The sequence below is a fragment of the Myiozetetes cayanensis genome, unplaced genomic scaffold (genome assembly GCF_022539395.1).
Source record: "Myiozetetes cayanensis isolate MyiCay16 unplaced genomic scaffold, myiCay2020 scf9, whole genome shotgun sequence".
Classification (NCBI taxonomy): domain Eukaryota; kingdom Metazoa; phylum Chordata; class Aves; order Passeriformes; family Tyrannidae; genus Myiozetetes; species Myiozetetes cayanensis.
In genome coordinates this window covers 12,288,269-12,307,015 of record NW_026088185.1, presented here as the reverse complement: position 1 = coordinate 12,307,015, position 18,747 = coordinate 12,288,269, and the positions used below count along the sequence as shown (strand labels likewise).

General features: G+C 40.7%; 1 protein-coding gene across 1 annotated transcript; it reads right to left on the bottom strand.

Annotated features, from left to right (window-relative positions):
* Window positions 1-272: 272 nt before the first annotated feature.
* On the bottom strand, window positions 273-18,710 carry NDUFS1 (NADH:ubiquinone oxidoreductase core subunit S1). Its single transcript, XM_050339247.1, has 19 exons — window positions 18,568-18,710; window positions 18,056-18,123; window positions 17,723-17,814; window positions 16,138-16,245; window positions 14,969-15,045; window positions 14,800-14,881; window positions 14,565-14,695; window positions 13,664-13,849; window positions 8,753-8,887; window positions 8,251-8,365; window positions 7,096-7,241; window positions 6,327-6,455; window positions 5,210-5,339; window positions 4,557-4,717; window positions 2,854-3,008; window positions 2,096-2,271; window positions 1,209-1,343; window positions 940-1,012; window positions 273-619 (listed from the first exon to the last, which is right to left on the bottom strand). Exons 2-19 carry the CDS (start codon window positions 18,117-18,119, stop codon window positions 528-530), a joined length of 2,187 nt encoding a protein of 728 aa, XP_050195204.1. The 5' UTR covers window positions 18,120-18,123; window positions 18,568-18,710; the 3' UTR covers window positions 273-527.
* Between the last annotated feature and the right edge of the window lie 37 nt (window positions 18,711-18,747).

Below are 18,747 nucleotides of genomic sequence, written 5' to 3'. Positions count from 1 at the left end.
AGAAACATACAGATATCTAGAGGAGTCATAGGTCTGACATAAACCAGGGATGAGGGACAACTTGCTTTGAAAGCACATTACAAAAACAGCGTGCTGGCATTCTAACCAGGGCTTAAAATAAAGATACCTGGATACTCTGGAAAAAAGTTACAATCTAGTATTTTTGTCATGTAGACTTGTTCCTAGCAAATCAAGATTTACTGAGTCCAAGTTGCTTACTGAATTCTTTTCATGGAAGAAACATGAGCTACATGAATTACACAGATAAGGGATTGTTTGTTATTATAATTTATTTGTATACAATCATCATGTACCCCGCCTCTGGGTACAGTAAGCTGAGTGCTGCATGTTCTCTCAGACACAACAACAGTCCTGTAATATTATGGGACTCTTTGAAGTGATGAAAATGTGAATGAAGAAAAAAAAAATACAACAGCCTATCAAATAGATTTTGAAAAGAAATGTATCAGTCACAGGAGTTAACTGCAACAAATAGTTGGATGAGGTGGTAGCACTCTGATTAGTCTCTAGCAGATGGATGGCTCTTCTACTGCATGAGCACCTTCAACAACAGCTTTCACACATTTGGCCATTGTCTGGGATGCTCTACTGATGGAATCTGAAAAACAAAACAAAACAAAAATGTCAGTTTGTTGTAACTGTTATGTTAAAATTTTCATGCAGAGACAATATAAAAGAAATTTAGTACGAGACTGGATACGAAGAGGATAAATAAAGTTGCTTAGCTGAAAATACACTCTGTACTTTATGTAAATTCTAAGTAATTTTACTGGAAAATTTTGTTTCTTCAAAAGACTCAGAAGTCAAAAGACTTCCACTCTTAGTGGAAAACTTTAAATGCCTCATTAAGAATCTTACTGTAAAGCTAAATAAAATGTATTGCTGCTTTCAGAAATGGAAAGGCCACACTATACATACCTGTCATATAAAAGTCTTTTATTGTGAGCTGAGGTGGAATGAGAGGATCAGCAAGAAGCTGTTGTTTCACTAACTGTATGGAAAAGGAAAAGAAAGAAAGTCACCTTTATAATAGGAACTCATTACCAAAGCATTTGTTTAGGGAATTCTGCATTCAGTCTAGGTCAAAGAATGCTTGTCGTACTACATATGAAGAAGGCCCATTTTAAAAAAAGCATCAAGCTATAAACCAGCACTAAATCATGCCAAGATGCTTCTGTTTTGGTTACCTTTGACAATTCATTTGCCTGGTTGAAGTAGTTAGCCTCTTCCACATCATCATATCGAACCAGATTAGGTGATACTTCTTCTAAACGCTTCCGTATTTGATCGAGGTTCTCATAAGGCAAGGTCTTACCAGCCAACTAAGAGATTCACAGAAAGAAATGCCATCAAGTCTAGGGACTTAATTCATAGGGGTTTAGATTACCAATCCATTAACATACCTAAAGTAAAATCAGGAACAATCGACACTCCTGAAAACACAGGCAGTTAAGAGTGTACAAACTAAAGCAAAGTCACAGTGTTCTTTTGGACTTCTGATGCCTACACAGTCAGCTTTTCCTCAGGTTAAAGAAACAGGCTGTCCTGTTTGCTGTACAAAGGAAAAAAGAAAAGAAGTACTTTTCTCCTTCCATATAGATGTCACTTGTACTTTCCTTAGCTTACCACCAAATGAGATAAAACTTGATGCAATTATCAATGCATCTTACTCCTTGTTACTAGTAAGCACATATTTGACTTCTTAATCCTTATCAGATCCTGTCAAGAGTCCATGCTGTTTTCTTTCTAAAAAGCAAGAGACTGCATCCTCCCAACAGTTTCCTCTAAAGCACTTAATGAAGACCTATAGAATTTGCAGACAAAGCTTCACCCATTATGCATTTCAACAGCATACAGCAGCTACAATATTAGTGCTATCCTCAAAAGCAAAACAATATGATTTAACTCACAGAAATAACAGGGGATTCAATACAAAATATTACTTCTTAAAACTACAGTCATGCCTTTCCCTGAAAATGTACCTCTTTTTACATTAAAAAATAAAAGTGTTTTCAAAAGGAACTTAACCTCCCAGTATACTTTGACTTGAAGCAATTTAGAACAGCAACAGTACCTCAGAGACAGCTCTAATGATTTTCCAGTCTTCCCTTGCCATCCCAGGAGGTGTCACTGCTACTCTTGTCTGCTGGGCTCTACCCTCAGTATTCACGTAGGTGGCCGCCTTCTCTGTATATGCTGCTCCTGGGAGAATCACATCAGCCATGGGAGCTCCCACGTCACCATGATGCCCTAAAAACAAAGAAAGGAAGCGGTACACAACCACGTACGACATAAGTAAGTCAAAATAAAAAGAAATGCTTTACTAACACAATACAGAATTTCTGTGTTCCCAGAAAAAAAAAGAAGTTTCTAAGTTTTGCTTAACCAGTAATATGAAGCCTGTTAGGCTGACTGCTCTGAGGTCTTACTTTCCAAATACTCTGCGGAGAATGAATGGACTACAAGCGGGAGTAAATGGTAGTTCAGTCTTTATAGTCCCTCAGATTTGGGGGGCTCTTGGAACAAGGATTGTTAGTGAATTAATATCATGTTTTCATATGATAAAACAGCTGGAAACCAATACCATTTTGTCTGCCAAGCCTGAAGCTGTGTTCCAGAAGACCTATAATGGTTTATAGTCCCTTATTACTCACCAACACTTTCCCATTTTTACCCAAGAAATAGGTAATCAGTATCTCAGTTATGCGTTAAAGTGTTATTTCTTGGCAGAAAACAAAGTCTAGAATTTCTCAAGGGGTTTTATGCCACTGTTAAGGCTTTTTCTCCAGCTATTAAAATAGCAGCATTTCCTAATTTACATCTACTAATTACCTTGATAGATGATAAAACAATCCTTTGGCAAGTCTTGACGCGTTATACAACCTGAATCTGCTCCTAACAGATACAACACTTTGGGAGGATTTCTCCTAATTGCCTCCACTCCTGGTTTGAAACCCAGGTCCAAAGCAGCTACCTGGCTTGCAACCCTGTAGGAACAAACACATGACTTTAGGTTATTTCACAATTCTCCCTCTCCCATCAGAACAGACCTAACTTCTTATTCTAACTATGGGACATAAGACGTTCCTAAAAGTAACAGGAAAAACAAGAAACACGAAGGCAGCTGAAATTTTTGACAGAGTATTGAGTCAGTTTTGCATTTTGACAGACTAATGCCTTTGAAGTTTTCACAGGGAATCTCACCTATTTAAGATGGGACAGCAAAAATAAAGGCAGACATTCCAAGTCAGGGTCTAGTGGCAGGCAGCTCACTGGTGAATCTTGATGCTCCAAATGACATTTCAGCTATGAATTGAGCTCATCAAGCCTTTAATTTAGGGCACTCATGTGGAAGATGAAAGACCAGCTCTTGGGCCATCAGCTACCCTTAATCATCAAAGACTTAAGACCACTATTTCATCACTATTCATTTATTCACACATAAAAATACTTTTAAAAGAATGAAATAGTAATTCTCATTTTCTGGCAGTCTTTTCCTTTTTCAAAGAAACAGTTTTGCATAATCCTGCATAATCAGGTGCCAGACTTACAATTCTATTTAAAGCAAAAAAAGATTCTCTCTGTAGAGAGCAGATCTTCCAATGTAACTCATGTTTGTCTGACAGTCAGACATAGGGGTTTTGATAAGTTGCTTTTTACACTTAAGGTAGAACGGATGGTGCACCTTAAGTATGGAAGTCAATAATATCCAAGACTGCCAAACCCCAGTTAAAAAAGGTATCGTGAGTGTTCCTTAACTCATAATTGTTTTGGTATGAAATATTTCCGTTTCAACAGTAGGATTTTATATTCAGGTTTCCTTCAGAGGACCAAGCCCTGCTCTTACTACACTAGTTTTCACATGAGTGAAGCTGCTTCTGGCAGAAGGACTTTGTTGAGTCTCTGGAATTGAGCACCACTACATTTATTGAAATAATTTTTCCTTTACAGAGGTGGTCAGTTTAACAGTTGGAATTTCAGAAGGGAGTGGTGAAGGACTGTCCAAGAGAAGCCTGCCTATTAAAAGGAGTACTGTCACAACAGACTGAATAACTATGGTCAAAAGCTCTAAAATGAAAATACTTTAAGCTTTTCTATTAACTATTCAGTTAAGAAACTGCAGAATAAAAGGAACATTAAACGAAATCATATTATTTAAATACTTTTGCCATTTTGTTTTCTTCCTGTAGATAAGTACAGTAATTCAGCAAGTGACACTGGTCTGCTGTGCATCCTGCTGAGCGCTGTGGTAGATATTATTAAGCTCTCTTGTATTCTATACCTCTAAATTGAAACTTTAAATTCTACATTTGAATGTAACAGATTAATGAAATCTCATGGAGTTTGCCACGTCAAGGAACCCATTTTTATTAAAAAGTTTCTGCTAGTTTGTACTTCTGTTTTTTATATTCCCCATAGGTTTAGCGCGCTAAGCCACTTGTGTGTACACACAGAAATCTGCACACATACATCATGGTAACTTGGGTAGGCCCAATGTGAAAGAATGCTGCTCCCAAAAAAGTTTCAAAGCAAACCTGTGGAGGATGTTCATGACTTTCCAATCAGAACCGACACCACTCTTAGTCCGGGCATTCTGTGCGATGGCAGACACAGCAGCATGGATAGCTGCTCCATCACTGCGCTGCAGGGCTGCACTGCCCACCACCACCATGGGCTTCTTGGCCTGGTCAAGGACCTGTGCAGGTCAAGAACCAAGAAATTCAAGAAATTCATTCCACAGCTATGAAGACAATTCTTGGTGCAGATAATGTAATAAATCCTGAAGTTTCTCTCTAAGTCTTCCATGCAAAGCTGTGCTTCCCAAATGGTCATTGTTTCATTTAGAAAAGCCAGGAGAAACTGCTATAAGCAGTAAACTACCATGTAAATACAGAACTATAACTTGATAACCACACATTTAAGTGGAAACAGCAGCACCTGAAACAGCTTGTTTTATATCAAGAAATAATTCTGGAGTTGCCTGCACTGCAAAGTTTACACACCTGAGTACATTAAACAGTTTACACATACTTGGTGCACAGTAATCATTATCTCATCTATGCATTTGATTAAAGCAAATAACCCCATATACAACATGGTGCTCTTCTTCTGATCCATTTTAGAGGAATTCAAGTTATTACTCAATACACATGGAATCTTTTACATCACACTCTTAAGTTGTGTGTACCTTGCAGAATGCATGTTTGCCAGAAGCAAGGTCCTGAAGTATCTGTGGGGACTCTCCTAGATGATTGTATGTGTAGGTCAAATTCACAGGAGAGCCAACAACGGCCACTTGCAAGTCATTGTGAAGCCAGCTGAAAACACAGCAAGTATATTATAAAAATTAAAGAAATACAGAGTTTTACTCAACCAAAGCCACTAATTGTAATTTTAGCAATAACTTGAAATAGGATTTCAAAGGAATTTAAACTGTATTCATTACTTTGGTAGCATGCAGTTTAGCAGTATTCTGACTGTTAAGCAAGCCTAACGTTTTTTTAAGGAGGACTATTTCTCTACAAACATTCCAGGACCAGTACAGCAACACACCTGACATGACAACTTAACTCAATTCCCTTCTCCCATCAAAATTCTGCCAATTCAGTTTTAGAAATCCACTTATTTCTTAGATAAACAGAGAAAAATTCAGATGGTTAGAAATTTTTTCTTTTTTGCAGCTTCTCATAGCACAGACTTATAAAAATATGTGAATCATATATGTTCATATGTTTTCTCCTCTCGAAATTTTAAGGCCACTATTGTTTAAAATTATGTATTTTCAAAGATTCCAGCATTAAGAAGCACAGGACTTGTTTGTCTCATACTGACATATCTTATCAATGTTGAATTAGCTATGTTCAAAAGTTTGGGAAAGCCACACTAGTTGCCAAAGAAAATGTTAAACTTGAAAGACTGCTTCTGAACTCAGTACATCTGATTTGTTACGATACTACAAAAGGCAGCAAACTGATGCTGAAAAGAAATCTTTAAGGAATATGCTTTAACACACTTCTATAAAACAGAAAATCTGAGGTGTCTGTGTAATGTAACAAAGGAATAAATGTCTGAGTAGATGAACTTAATGTAAAATGTCAAAGTGAGAATGAAACTAGCTCTACACAACAGGGAGAAGAGACACCCTTTTTCCACACATAAATCACCATTCCCTTTACTAAAAGGTGAACTAAATCCAATGAGCCCATCTCAATGAATGCTCCCAAGTTACTGCCTGCAGCTCCAACCAAGCATTCTATCAAATCCAGATGGATTCACATGCTTATTCTCCACCAAGGAATACAAACCTCTTTCGAATTCTAGCATTAAAAAGCGGTGCCTCAAAGCGTGGATTGGTGCCAACCAGAAGTAGGACATCTGCCTCCTCCACTCCAGCAATCTTAGTATTAAGCAGGTAGTTAGAGCGTAAATCTGTGCTATAACAAAAGATGTAAGAAAGACGATGAGAATTCAGTAAAGGGAAAGAATGGAGCTGTGGTAAAGACAGTAGGTGCTCCAAATGTTTTTTTTAATCTCAGAAGAAGAAAGGGAATGAAGAGATTTCTCAATCCAAATTACTAACCCAAATAAGAAGAGTTTTTCATGAGAATCAGAAACAGTAAAACATTAAATTACAATGTAGCTATCTCCTACGTTTACAGTTACAGTCTTCATTAACTTCATCTTCTATCTCAGTTTACGAGATCATTAGTGTACTATAGTTTTCACAACACAAATAGACTAAATTATCCAATTTACAACAGAGTGCAACTGGCTTTCAACAGCTGACTGTTAAACTACAGCATCAGCACCTACGGTCATCATCACTGTGGCTGGGCTTCGCAAACGAAGATTTGAGAAGGGCTCTACCCATGCCTGCTAAAAGTGTGCTGATGGCTAAAAAATCAACTCACAATCCATAAATATTCTCTCTAAGTGAGTACTGTAAATTTGACCAAATCCTGCTAATGCATCAGCAATTGCTATCCTTGGTCATTTCAGAATCTTGCCAAGAGACGATCTGCCAACTGGAAAGTTTATTAACATACTAATTACAGACTTTGCCTGTGATCTTACCCAGCTCCAGCAGTAGGGAACACCTCTTCAGTGCAGAGTGTATCACAATTTAGTCTATTCAGAAGGTCTTTCAGAGCTATTAGTGCTTCTGCATCCACCAGCCCTCCTACAACTGCTGCTACTTCCTTACCTTCGACTGCCTGTAGCTGGAGAGAAAGTAAGTGTAAGCATAAACGAAGGAAACCACTGAAGTAAATTCTCATTTAGCCCAGGCAAATATTTGTTATGTTAGGATGTGCCAAAGCCAGAGGTGCAACCACTGGCCTGGAGCAGCACAAACTGATAAGCAGTGTCTGATTCCTGCCAGGCAGCAACTCCAGCTCCTCCAGAACTCATGATAAGCAAAGAGCAGCTCTCTGTATTCTATGCAGGTCTCTCCCACTTAAGTTATTGCTCAGATGTGGCTAATTCTCATTTGGTGTGGTGAGGAGAGAAAGACTGGTGAATGCTTTTATTTTAATGAAGCCACAGTGCAGACAGAATACAAACTTCTGTAACACAATTTCAGGCAGTAAACTTAACTCAAAGGTATTATCTGAGAAGCAATAGTTTTCGTAACAAAACCTGCTACTTTACCATGGGCAAAAACATCCTTGAGGAAAGTTCAATTACAGTTATTCAATTCTACTTCACCCACATAAAATTTTTAATCAAAATCCAGAGCAGTCATGCAGCACTTCATTTGAGCTGCAGAATAAATCACTACACAGAGAAAGCACTGAGGAAAGCACAATTCAGATATAAGTAATACAGATTTAATGGCTTTGATAGCAAAAGTCATGATAGCACAGTTTAAATAAATTTTAAAATATCTTCAGGTAGATCAGAGTTATTTGTGAAAGTTGCTTCCTCGTAAATTTCTGAAGAAGCAGTTTATTTTCCTATTTCAATAAAAGTTGTTTCTCTCCCAGTGCTCCAAATGAAACCATAATAAGACAAAGTTCTTTAGAAGGTCCAGTCCATGAAACAGGAAATAAGAGTCAAAATAAGAAATTTAAGTGGAAACGTAATGGATTAGAAGTCAAATGCTCCCCTCTAACCCTGTTACTCCCTCTAATCAAAGCTTTTTTTATATAACTGGCTTGATATTAATGACAATAATATGTCCACCTTTGGAAATTAATTTACACTACCTATATTGAAAATTGTTCTTACCACACCAGCAACACGAGTTAATACATCCTCCCATGAGGCATAAACAAATAGTCCTTTCTCGTTTTTGATCATTGGCTGAGTAAGTCTCTGACGCTTCAGACCATCATAAGCAAACCTAAGTAAATACCATGAATATTATTAAAGAGCAAAGATAATTGTGTATACTAAATATATGCTGTGACCAAGTTTTCTAATAATTGCAGACTGCTAGAAAAGAGAAAAAGAAATATTGCCCCTGAAAGTTTTACTTTTCTTTCTCAAAAACACGTGAACAATCAGTGATACAAATAAAAGTTACCGTGGAAAAAAAAATTACAAAAATCAGAACATTTCTAGAAAACTCAGTAACTTCAATTATAGAATTGAAAACATGTTTTACCAATTACTCTTCACTATAGCTTTACAATATTAACAGCTGAATCCAGAAGTCAGTGCTACCGTTCACGTTTCTGGTTCTGCAAACTGTGCCTTTAATGCTTGCATAAACACACTTTGCACACACCTTGTTTTGTCAGATATCCATTCCTCATTGATATCTTCATGCAGCCTTGGTAAAATTCTCATCACTTCTCCAGTTCTCGTGCTCACTACAATGTTGCTTCCAACTGCATCAAGAACATCAATTGACTCTACCTTCCTGTTTGAAAGAACAAATAAACCATTTGCAGTTTTTCATATACAAGCAACAACAGTGTCTTGGTTGGTTTGAACAGAGTTAATTTTCTTCCTACTAGCTGGTATAGTGCTGTGTTTTGGATTGAGGGCGAGAACAGTGTTGATAACAAAGGGATGTTTTAATTGTTTGTAGCGTTTGTAAACCTAAGCAGCGTTTACATCAAATCGAGGACTTTTCAGCTTCTCACCCCACCCCACCCCCAGGAGGCTGGAAGGCACAAGAAGCTGGGAGGGACACAGCCAGGACAGGTGATCCCAGCGGGCCAAAGGGGTGTTCTGTACCACATGAAGTCAAGCTCAGTATCTAAACAAGGGGGAAAGCTGGTCAGTGGCTGCTGGTCAGGGACTGGCTGGGCACTGGCTGGCAGGTGACAAGCAATTGCACTGTGCATTCTAATTCTTCTATCATTATTACTATAATTTTATTTTTATGTTCTATTAAAATATCTTCATCTCAGCCCACAAATTTTACTTTTTTTCCCCCCCTGTTGTCTCCCCTGATCCACAGGGCAAGGGGGGCTGAAGTGAGCAAGCAGCTGTGTGGTGTTCAGCTGCCTGCTGGGTGAAACCACAACAGTCCTTTTAAGCACCCAGTGTGGGGCACTGAGGGTTGAGATAACAACAGATCTTACCAGAGCATGTTAAAACAAATTTGTTATATGCATTTATTGTATTAGTTTAATAGTTGCTGGTCTCAGACTTGCTGCAGACGTCCTCAGAGCTGTGCTATCTAACACCTTACTGACTGGATATGTTCCCTGTTTGATGTTTATGATCTCTGGAGGGTGGGTTAAGGACATAGTTCTGTCATACTGCGTAACACTGTTTATGACATGACAAAATTCCTGGTCCTGAGACTGATCTGGGTTCGCACTCAGCATTGCTGCCACCTCCGTGCTCCGGGAGCCACCCAGCGCACACGGTTAGTAATTACACCCTTCCCCTTCCCAGAGAGCCGATTACGGGGAGACACCTTCCTCCTCCTCCCCCTTCTCCTCCACACTAATTACAATAGCTCTTGAGGATTTTGAATATCCTTGGGATGTTCAAACCAGCATGTTCGTCTGTTCGAGGCCAGGCTGGATAAGGGTTATCCTGATCTAGTGACAGGTGTCCCTGCCCCTGGCAGTGGGGATGGGACAGACAATCTTTAAGGTCCATTCCAACCCTTAACGTTCTATGATTCTATGTCTCCTGGATGTGTTTCAGGTTTTGTTTAGCGTTAAACAGCTACTTAAGAATACCACCCAGACATCTGCCCCAAGCCTGGAGAGTTATGGGGCAAGGTGTGTCGGATAACATGGACAAGTATCTAGGACAGTGGGTACCTCCAACAACTTGGAATTTCACCCCAGAACAAGTACAGAATCCTGAAAAACTAGTAAAATATTTGGAAACAGCATGATGTCACCCTGGCCATTCCAGAGACACACAAATCATGCAACATGCTGGGACCTGGCGCAGACCTACTCAGTCCAGTTCAACACTATTCGGTATCCACAGGGGGAAAAGAAGGATCTGATGACAAAGTGTCAGGCACTTCTGCTACACCAACCCCCACAACAGGCACTGTGGGTACACCAAAGAACCAACTGTGCTAGTATCAGTCACCCCATACACAAGAAGAAATATCACAAGTGGAAGTCAGCTCGTTTAAAGGATCAAGGACCTTCTTCTAAGGGAGATCAGGAGGAAGAAGTGGACAAGGCAGACTCCTCCAAAGCAGGGCCATCAGAAGAACAGAAGAAGAGAAGCAGCCACTGACTGGAGAAGAGGAAAAGGAAGAACTGATAAACAAGGTGGTAAACACATGATCCCCATCCCTAAGTGGCCTGCAAGATACATGAAAAGACTTCAGCCATTATCCAGGCAAGCACTTTGTCCACTGGCAGCTTTCAGTGTAGGGATAACTGGGCCAGTGGCCTGGAATTAAAAGTTAAGGAAGCCAAACAGCTGGAATCCCTTTCTAGGGAAGGGCCATTGACAAAGCAATTGGAAAAAGGGCACAACTCCTCAGCCTCTGGAGGTGCTAAGGAAAGGTATCCCTTCAAGGAAGATGTTTTATGTCACCTAGGCAAATGGGCCACCATAGAGAACAGTATCCAGTACCTGAGGGAATTAGCCATACTGGAGGTGATTTATGAAGACCTGGACAACAAGCAGTTAGCCAAAGATCCCGCTGAAGTCAGGTACACGTGACCCAAGTGGTGGAAGTTTGTACGGAGCACACCATCACTGTATACCGACTCACTGGCATTAATGACCTGGAGAGATGGAGAGGGACAAAGGGATGATGAATTGGCTGGCTGACTGGCAATACAGTACAGTCTCTCTTCCTCCCTCATCTCGGCTGTGGAGAAACTGCTCCTGCAACTCAAAGAGGATAGATCCTTCTCCTCACCTCTATCTTACCTATTATGAGTTAAATCTTCCTCTACTCAAGAGAGAGGATATAAGTGGCTACGTAACCACCCTGTGGCTTTACCTGGAGGACCCCAGAGAGGACATGAGGAAGGGAAATGGAAAATCTACCTTGACCCTAGAGTCACAGCTATGTGAGTTTTAAGGATAAACAATCAATCACAAATGAGGTTCTTCCACAAAAACTGCTCCTCCAGTATCCAGTGGGCAGTTACTCTGACAAAGCAGAAGAGCTGATCCTGATGAAGGGATTTCTCACTCATATTTGCAAAAAGTGAGCAGCAAATACTATGAGCAGGACTAGAGGGGCACTGCCTCTGGCTAGGCAGAGGCATGGGATGACAACCAGGGTAACTTGCCTGTGTGGATCCAATAGCCTGGCACAGTAGATTATAATGGCCTGGAGGAAGTCACACCACTGCTGAGTGCTGCCGTGCTGGAACTGCAGTCAGAGGCAGCCCAGGGGTGTGCCCCAACTGATACCACTAAGGCGTTTTCCTCAATCCCTTTGGCACCACAACCTCCTTTCACCTGGAGAGGTGTCCAGTACACCTGGAACTGACTGCCCCAGGGATGGAAACACAGCCCTACCATCTGCCATGGACTGATGCAGACTGCACTGGAACAGAGTGAAGCTCTGGAACACCTGCAATACATTGGTGGCATCATCATGTGGGGCAACAGAGCAGAAGCAGTTTTTGAGAAGGGAAAGAAAATAGTCCAAATCCTTCTGAAAACCAGTTTTGCCATAAAAAGTAACATCAAGAGACCTGCAGAGCAGAACCAGTTTGTAAGAACAAAATGACAAGATGGATGTCATCAGATCCAATGGATGTGATCAACAAAGTAACAGCTATGTCTCTACTGATTAGCAAAAAAGAAAACACAAGCCTTCTCAGTCCTTATAGCTTTTTAGGGAATGCACATTCCAAATCAGTCTGACTGTAAGCCCTCTCTATATAAAGTGATCCAGAAGATGAATAATTTTAAATGGGGCCCTGAGCAATGACAAGCCTTTGAACAAATTAAAGAGGAGTAGCCCTTGGGCCAGTCTGGGCAAGATGCCAGGGAGAACAGCTCTACCTGGAGCCTCTGGCAGAGAGCACCAGGGGAGACTCGAAGTCACTTACAGGGCTTTGGAGTCATGGATAGAGAGGATCCAAGGCCTGCAATGTTGGCAGAATGTGAAGGGCTTTGAGGCACCTCAGAAGTGACTGGTACTGAAGCACAGCTCCTCCTGGCACCCTGACTGGTGTGGGGCTGGGTGTCCCCTCCACAGTCCACGCAGCATCAGCTGCATGATGTTAAGTGAGTCACACTGATCACAAAACAAGATTGAATTGAAAACCCCAGTCACCCAGGAATTTTGGAAGTGATCATGAGCTGGCCAGAAAGCAAAGATTTCAGAATATAGTGAAGGAGGAGGTGGCACGTGCTGAAGAAGCTCCACTGTGTAATGAATTACCAGAAAACAAGAAGCCACGTGAGCTGTTCACTGATGGGAAGCTGCTGTGTGGAGCCTCACACAGCAAGCTGCAGAAATTGCTGAAGGACACGGTGAATCGAGTCAGATTGCAGAGGTGAAAGTATCCAGGTGGCTTTAGACGTGGCTGAAGGAGAAGCATCTCTGTACTGACTCATGGATGGTGGCAAATGCTCTCCAGGGGTGGCTGCAGCGATGGAAGCACAACAACTGGCAGGGCAGGGGAAAACCCAGCTGGGCTGCTGAACTCTGGCAAGATACTGCTGCTTGGGTGTAATGGTACATCATGTAGATGTTCATGTACCCAGAAGCTGGGTCACTGAAGACCATCAAAACAACCAGCAGGTGGATCAGTCTGCTAAATGAAAGTGGCTCAAGTGGATCTGCACTGGCAACATGAGGGTGCATTATTTATAGCCCAATGGTTATACTGACTGCATAACAAAACAACAAAAAGCGCTGTAGGTTTAGATTTAGATACACATAAAATAGCTTAGTTTCACAAAATATTTAAAATAATATCCTTAACAATTACTGAGTTAATGAATTTGAATTTTCCTTTATACACATCTTTTACTAAGCAACAGTGCAAGTCCAAAATATTTTAGGGTAAAAGTAAGGAAAGAATAGTTTACAAACTACAACATTCTTTCTTTTCTTGAAAAAGCTGTAAGTAACAGAATTCCTGTTAGATTCAGTCTATGGAAAAGTCTACAACAAAATCACAGAAAATAAAAGTCAGAGAAAACCCTTGGTATTATAAATGGGCATATTGTAAGATACAGTGTATGACAAACAGAAAGCTCTGTCTTCAGGATGAGTTAAGATACTTACCTCGTCTCCCATGGGCGTGCAGTAAAGGCATATGGCTTGGAGGTAAGAGCACCAACTGGGCAGATGTCAATAATATTTCCTGATAACTCGGACATGAACATTTTTTCAACGTAAGTACCAACTTGCATATCATTTCCTCTTCCGGTTGTTCCCAAGTCATCTACCCCTGCAACCTCACTAGCAAACCTGGTAGATGCACAAAGGAAGAAAAACAAATCTGCCATGTACAACAGCAACATTTTTTAGCCTTCATCTCGTTTTCTTAAGGTAAAACATTAGCCTTAATTCATACACCTGAAAGAAGAAAACAATTGTTTAGACGCATTAGTCAGCACCATCACATGCAGGACCATACATCTGCAGAATTTCATCAGACAAGGCTGCAAAAAACTAGGGCAAGTTGTATCAAAAAACAGACCAGTTCAGTACTCACTGAATTTCACAAACTGAGTCCAACATTATTCCTAACTAAAAAGTTCTTTCTAGAACTAGTTGGGTACATGGTATTCTTTTCCATCGGGCTCAAGTTGGCTGGCACTGCATTTCAGGACTGCAGAGCAGCATAAATATAGCTACCAGAGGCTATCAAGAATAAATAAATCTTATAACTGTGGCTCAGGAAGGCATGTATCCATTCTGGCATTAACACCATGGGACCAGTTCTGCCCTCTAGAATTCTGACTTCACTTTCATGTTTTGGTCATCTCTGTTTCCTTTATAACAGCTACCTGACAGATCCAGGAAACCAGCTATCAGTCACTACCAGAAATAAAATTTTTTAAGTACAGTCCAAAAAGAAATTTAAAAATAACTGACTACCCCTCATGGTGTTTCTTTCACAAGTAACAAACTGATACAAATATGCTCAGTAAACTCTCCAGTGAAAAGCAAAGGACGTTACCTGATGCATCGAGTGCACTGTATACACCGAGTCATGATTGTTTTGACTAATGGGCCAATGTTCTTGTCTTCCACAGCACGTTTTCCCTCTCTAAATCTACTCCTATCACTGCCAAACATCATCGATTGATCCTAGAACAGACAACAGAAAACAGACAAATCCAGGCTGCTGGAAAGCACAATTTCACCTAAGACAAGAGTGTTAATATGTAAGTCTACACAATTTAATTTAATACCTGTAGGTCACATTCTCCACCCTGATCACAGATAGGACAGTCCAGTGGGTGATTTGCCAGCAGGAACTCCATTACACCCTCTCTGTTAGGTTCAGAAAGTGAAGTTAATCTCAACTTTATTTAGCAGATAGTACAACTAATCAGCTAAAGAAGGCTAAAAGAAAGGTACCTTGCTTTCCTGGACTTCTCAGAGTTTGTCAGTATGTTCCAACCCTTCATAACTGGCATGGCACAAGCAGCAACTGGCTGCAATCACCATAAAAAGTAAGCATGAACTCAACATATTTCTTCTCATCATAGGCACAACCCCATCGTCCTCCCCCCCCCCCACTTCTTACATAGATATGTTATTAATTTAACATGTTGTACAAATAAAAAGGTCTGCAAGGAAAGTCACTAGAAGCCATATATATTAATAATCTTCTATATAAAAAGGTTAAATTAGTTATGATTTATTTAAGAGTTGTAAATTTTACACTTTTGGTTTTCAATTCAAGTAGTTACAGCAGTAAGAATGTCAGTTGTAATAGATATAAGGCAAATCAAAGAGCTTCAGCAGATATCTGGAAAACCTCTAGAACTCAATGTATCAGAGTGTAGATCATGTACAAGACATTTATTTGCACAAAACCTTTATAAAGAGTCTTGGAATAAAATTCTTCACAAGCTTACTGCAAGATTAACAAAAATTCCTGCTGAGTAAATTAATCCCTCCTACTTTTCAATCAACTCATGACTTCCATCTTTAGTGATAACCGAACCTTTCCAGAGACACAAAGCTCAAACTATGGAACTGAAGTTGGGGTGAGAAAAAAAATTTTATGTGTGAATATAAATGTGTAATCCAAGACTGAACTCCAAACAAATGCGTCAGCTAAGTGCATAGATTTCTTAATAGCACTGAAGACAGTGTTCAGTCCTGAAATCAACCAGTATTGCAGAAGAGATATCAATGCATTAAAATATAAACTACTAAACAACTGCAATCTCTACTTAGGTAGAACAAACCTGCAGACACTAATCCTAGAGCTGAATTCATACAGTATCTGAAGTTTACTACTCACATACTATCAGCTGAAAATGTGTAGCTGAAGCCTGAATTACAAAGCATAAAAATATGTCTGACTGCAAATACACAGCTATCAAATGCTCCTGGAAAAAGTATCTCCTCCAGGACCAAGATAATCCATAATAACCTAAGAACTGACTTTTCTGGGGAGATGAGAGCAGCTGAATGACAACAATTCATGTGCTAATGATAATACAAACATTTACAAGATTTAAACTAGGCCCTAACCACAGCAAAAAATTGCAATTCCTACAAAACACAAACATTACCTTTGGAGCTTTCTCTATTTCCACAAGACACATCCTACAGTTTCCAGCGACAGAGAGACGATCATGGTAACAAAAACGAGGTATCTGAACTCCAGCCTTTTCACAGGCCTATAAAAAATAAGAAACAAAGGGAAATTAAATCTTAGCTATACGTCTCAATTCCACCTCAGAAAACATTATGCAGCTTTTCAAAGAGTAACACTGTTACTGGTCAAGAGTACAGGGCATTTGACCTTTTAGCTTAAGAAGTGACCATAAATAAAAAAATGTGATGAAGCAGAACAATGTCAGGATATCAATTACAAATATTTATTTTTTAACCTTTGTAACTGATTGAGGAAACGAGAACTGACCTCTTTCATTCTTTCCACCAATGAAAGACAGAATTCTCTATAACAGATAGGACACTAGCAATACTATTAACTTTTTAAAGAACATATACAGTCTTTAAAGAAAAGTGCATCACAGTAAAAATTGGAAGATATAAAGGGAACAACAAGGGGCATAATCACTTCAGGTAATTCAACAACACGGATACTCTGTATGAGGATACTTGAGCATAGTCAATCTTCAATTTTCAGCAGACCCCCAACTCAAAGAAACATTCTTGCATACCAGGACTGAAGAAGAGACAGGAGGACAGAGACAGCAGATTTCCAGAGAACAGATAAAGACAACCTTTCCTGCATAAAACCCCCACAGATGATGGGATCTGTGCTACAGCACTAGCTATGCCTGCCAAAAATACCACCAAACTCAATAAAAAAGAACTAAACAAATCTATTTTTTCTGACAATTTCTACCAAAAAAAGAAAAAATCATCCCATTATCAAAACTGAAAAGCTAATAAAAAAATAGCATTTAAGAAAAATTCACACTCCTGCTGGGGAGTAAATAATAACTTTATTTATAAGTTGTTATTAATAAGTTATTATTAATAACTGCCTAAATAGTAACTTTTACTCAAAGAGTGAGGGATATATCTTGAAATAAACTATCTACTCTAGTGTTCCAACCCATTATATCCCATCCCCATTTAACAGCTTCTTAAAAAGAAGTTTGACTGCAAAAAGTTCTACTTGAAATTTTAGCCTGAAAAGGAACAATGCTAAGTACAGGCTGGGAGGTCCAGGTTTCGTTTCTTCCTACACCAAGAATAATAAAAGCAGCTAAGGATCAGCACTCTGAATCATAAGAACTAATAACTAAATTTTTACCAGAGACATCACTGTAACAAGATATAAGATTAACAGGTTCTGGAAGACTACGAAGTCACGCAGTGTTCAGAGACAGGATTTCAACCAGAATTTATCAAACTATCTTATTGCATTGCATAAATATTTGCAGCTGGGATTGATGCTGCATGCATCTTCTTCCAGACAACCATGGCAGATTTTTCTTTTTGAAACAATGAGTTCCCCAGTGGATTTCTGTAATGTGAAAGTGCATCACAGTCAGTGGAAGTGCCCCTAAGGAATTGCAAGAAACAATGTAAAGGTGGGTAGTTTTTTTGCTGTATAGAACAGAACAGGCTGGCAAAAAGTGAGATGGAGAGTCCAAGAAAATTCAGAATGCCATTCCCCACCTGAAGTACTGTGGTTCCAGGGTTCACCAATACAGGATGGCCATCCACAAACACCTCTATTTGGTTGCTGGCTGCTGTTGCAGTTGTACGCCCTGAAGGACATAGAAAAAAACGCCACAACCAAACTTTCAGTTACTGCTCAACACAAACGATCAGACCCCACACTCCCTTATCTTACACTCGAACAGTGCTGAGAGGATCCCATTTCTAGAACCAGTACAATTCCTTAGCTGCAAATGAAGAATGCATACACGCCCTTCAGTAAGCGATCTGCACGCACATTCATGCACACACACGTTTATCACCACAGACACACGTATGAACCACACTTACCACATACTCTGGACGACTGGGTGACCCCAGCTAAGGTCCTGGGGACAGCAAGCAGTCGAAGCATGGTGCTTTGGTTAAGAGAGAAAAAAAGCACTGTTTTTATCAGTTCAAACTTTTGCTGACGGGTTTTAAACAGGAAGAGTAAACACTTCCATCTGCCAGGTGCAAAAAGGTACGTATGCACCAGGTACAGTTAGAGGAAATCGAGTCACTTCCTTTAAACCTGAGATACGAGAATCAAAACAATCTATACACGATACCCGCGAATGGCACCGCGCGGCCTCCCCGCCCGCAGCGGAGGGCCTGCCCCGGCCCCGCTGCCCCGCGGGGCGGGCCCGGTGTCGCTGTCACCGTCTCCGGGGCCCGGCCGGCGGCACCGCTGCCCGGCGCGGGGGTCACCTTGGAGGCGTCTCCTCCGCCGCCCGTCCCGCCAAGGACAGCGGGAGCAGCGGCGGGAGGAGCGGCCGGGAGAGCGCCCCGTCCCGCGGACCCCGCGGCGGCGCCGCCGTTACCTGGCGCGGGACGGGCGGCGGCGCCGCGGGACCGGCTGCGCTCCGCTCGGCCTCTATGGCGGCGCCCTCGGGCCTCTCCGCCGCTGCCCGCCGCCGCCTTCGGCAACCTCCGGAGCGCCCTTCGGCAACCTCCGGAGCGGACGGAGGGCGTTCGGCAATCTCCGGAAAGAACGGCTTCGG

Excerpts from the sequence above, each read along its gene's own strand:
- NDUFS1 (XM_050339247.1), bottom strand. The coding sequence starts at position 18,119 with ATGCTTCGACTGCTTGCTGTCCCCAGGACCTTAGCTGGGGTCACCCAG. Across the intron at positions 15,046-16,137 it reads AAATAGAGAAAGCTCCAAAG|CCAGTTGCTGCTTGTGCCAT; the intron begins GTAATGTTTGTG and ends TGGTGATTGCAG. Across the intron at positions 6,456-7,095 it reads TTCCCTACTGCTGGAGCTGG|CACAGATTTACGCTCTAACT; the intron begins GTAAGATCACAG and ends CTTTTGTTATAG.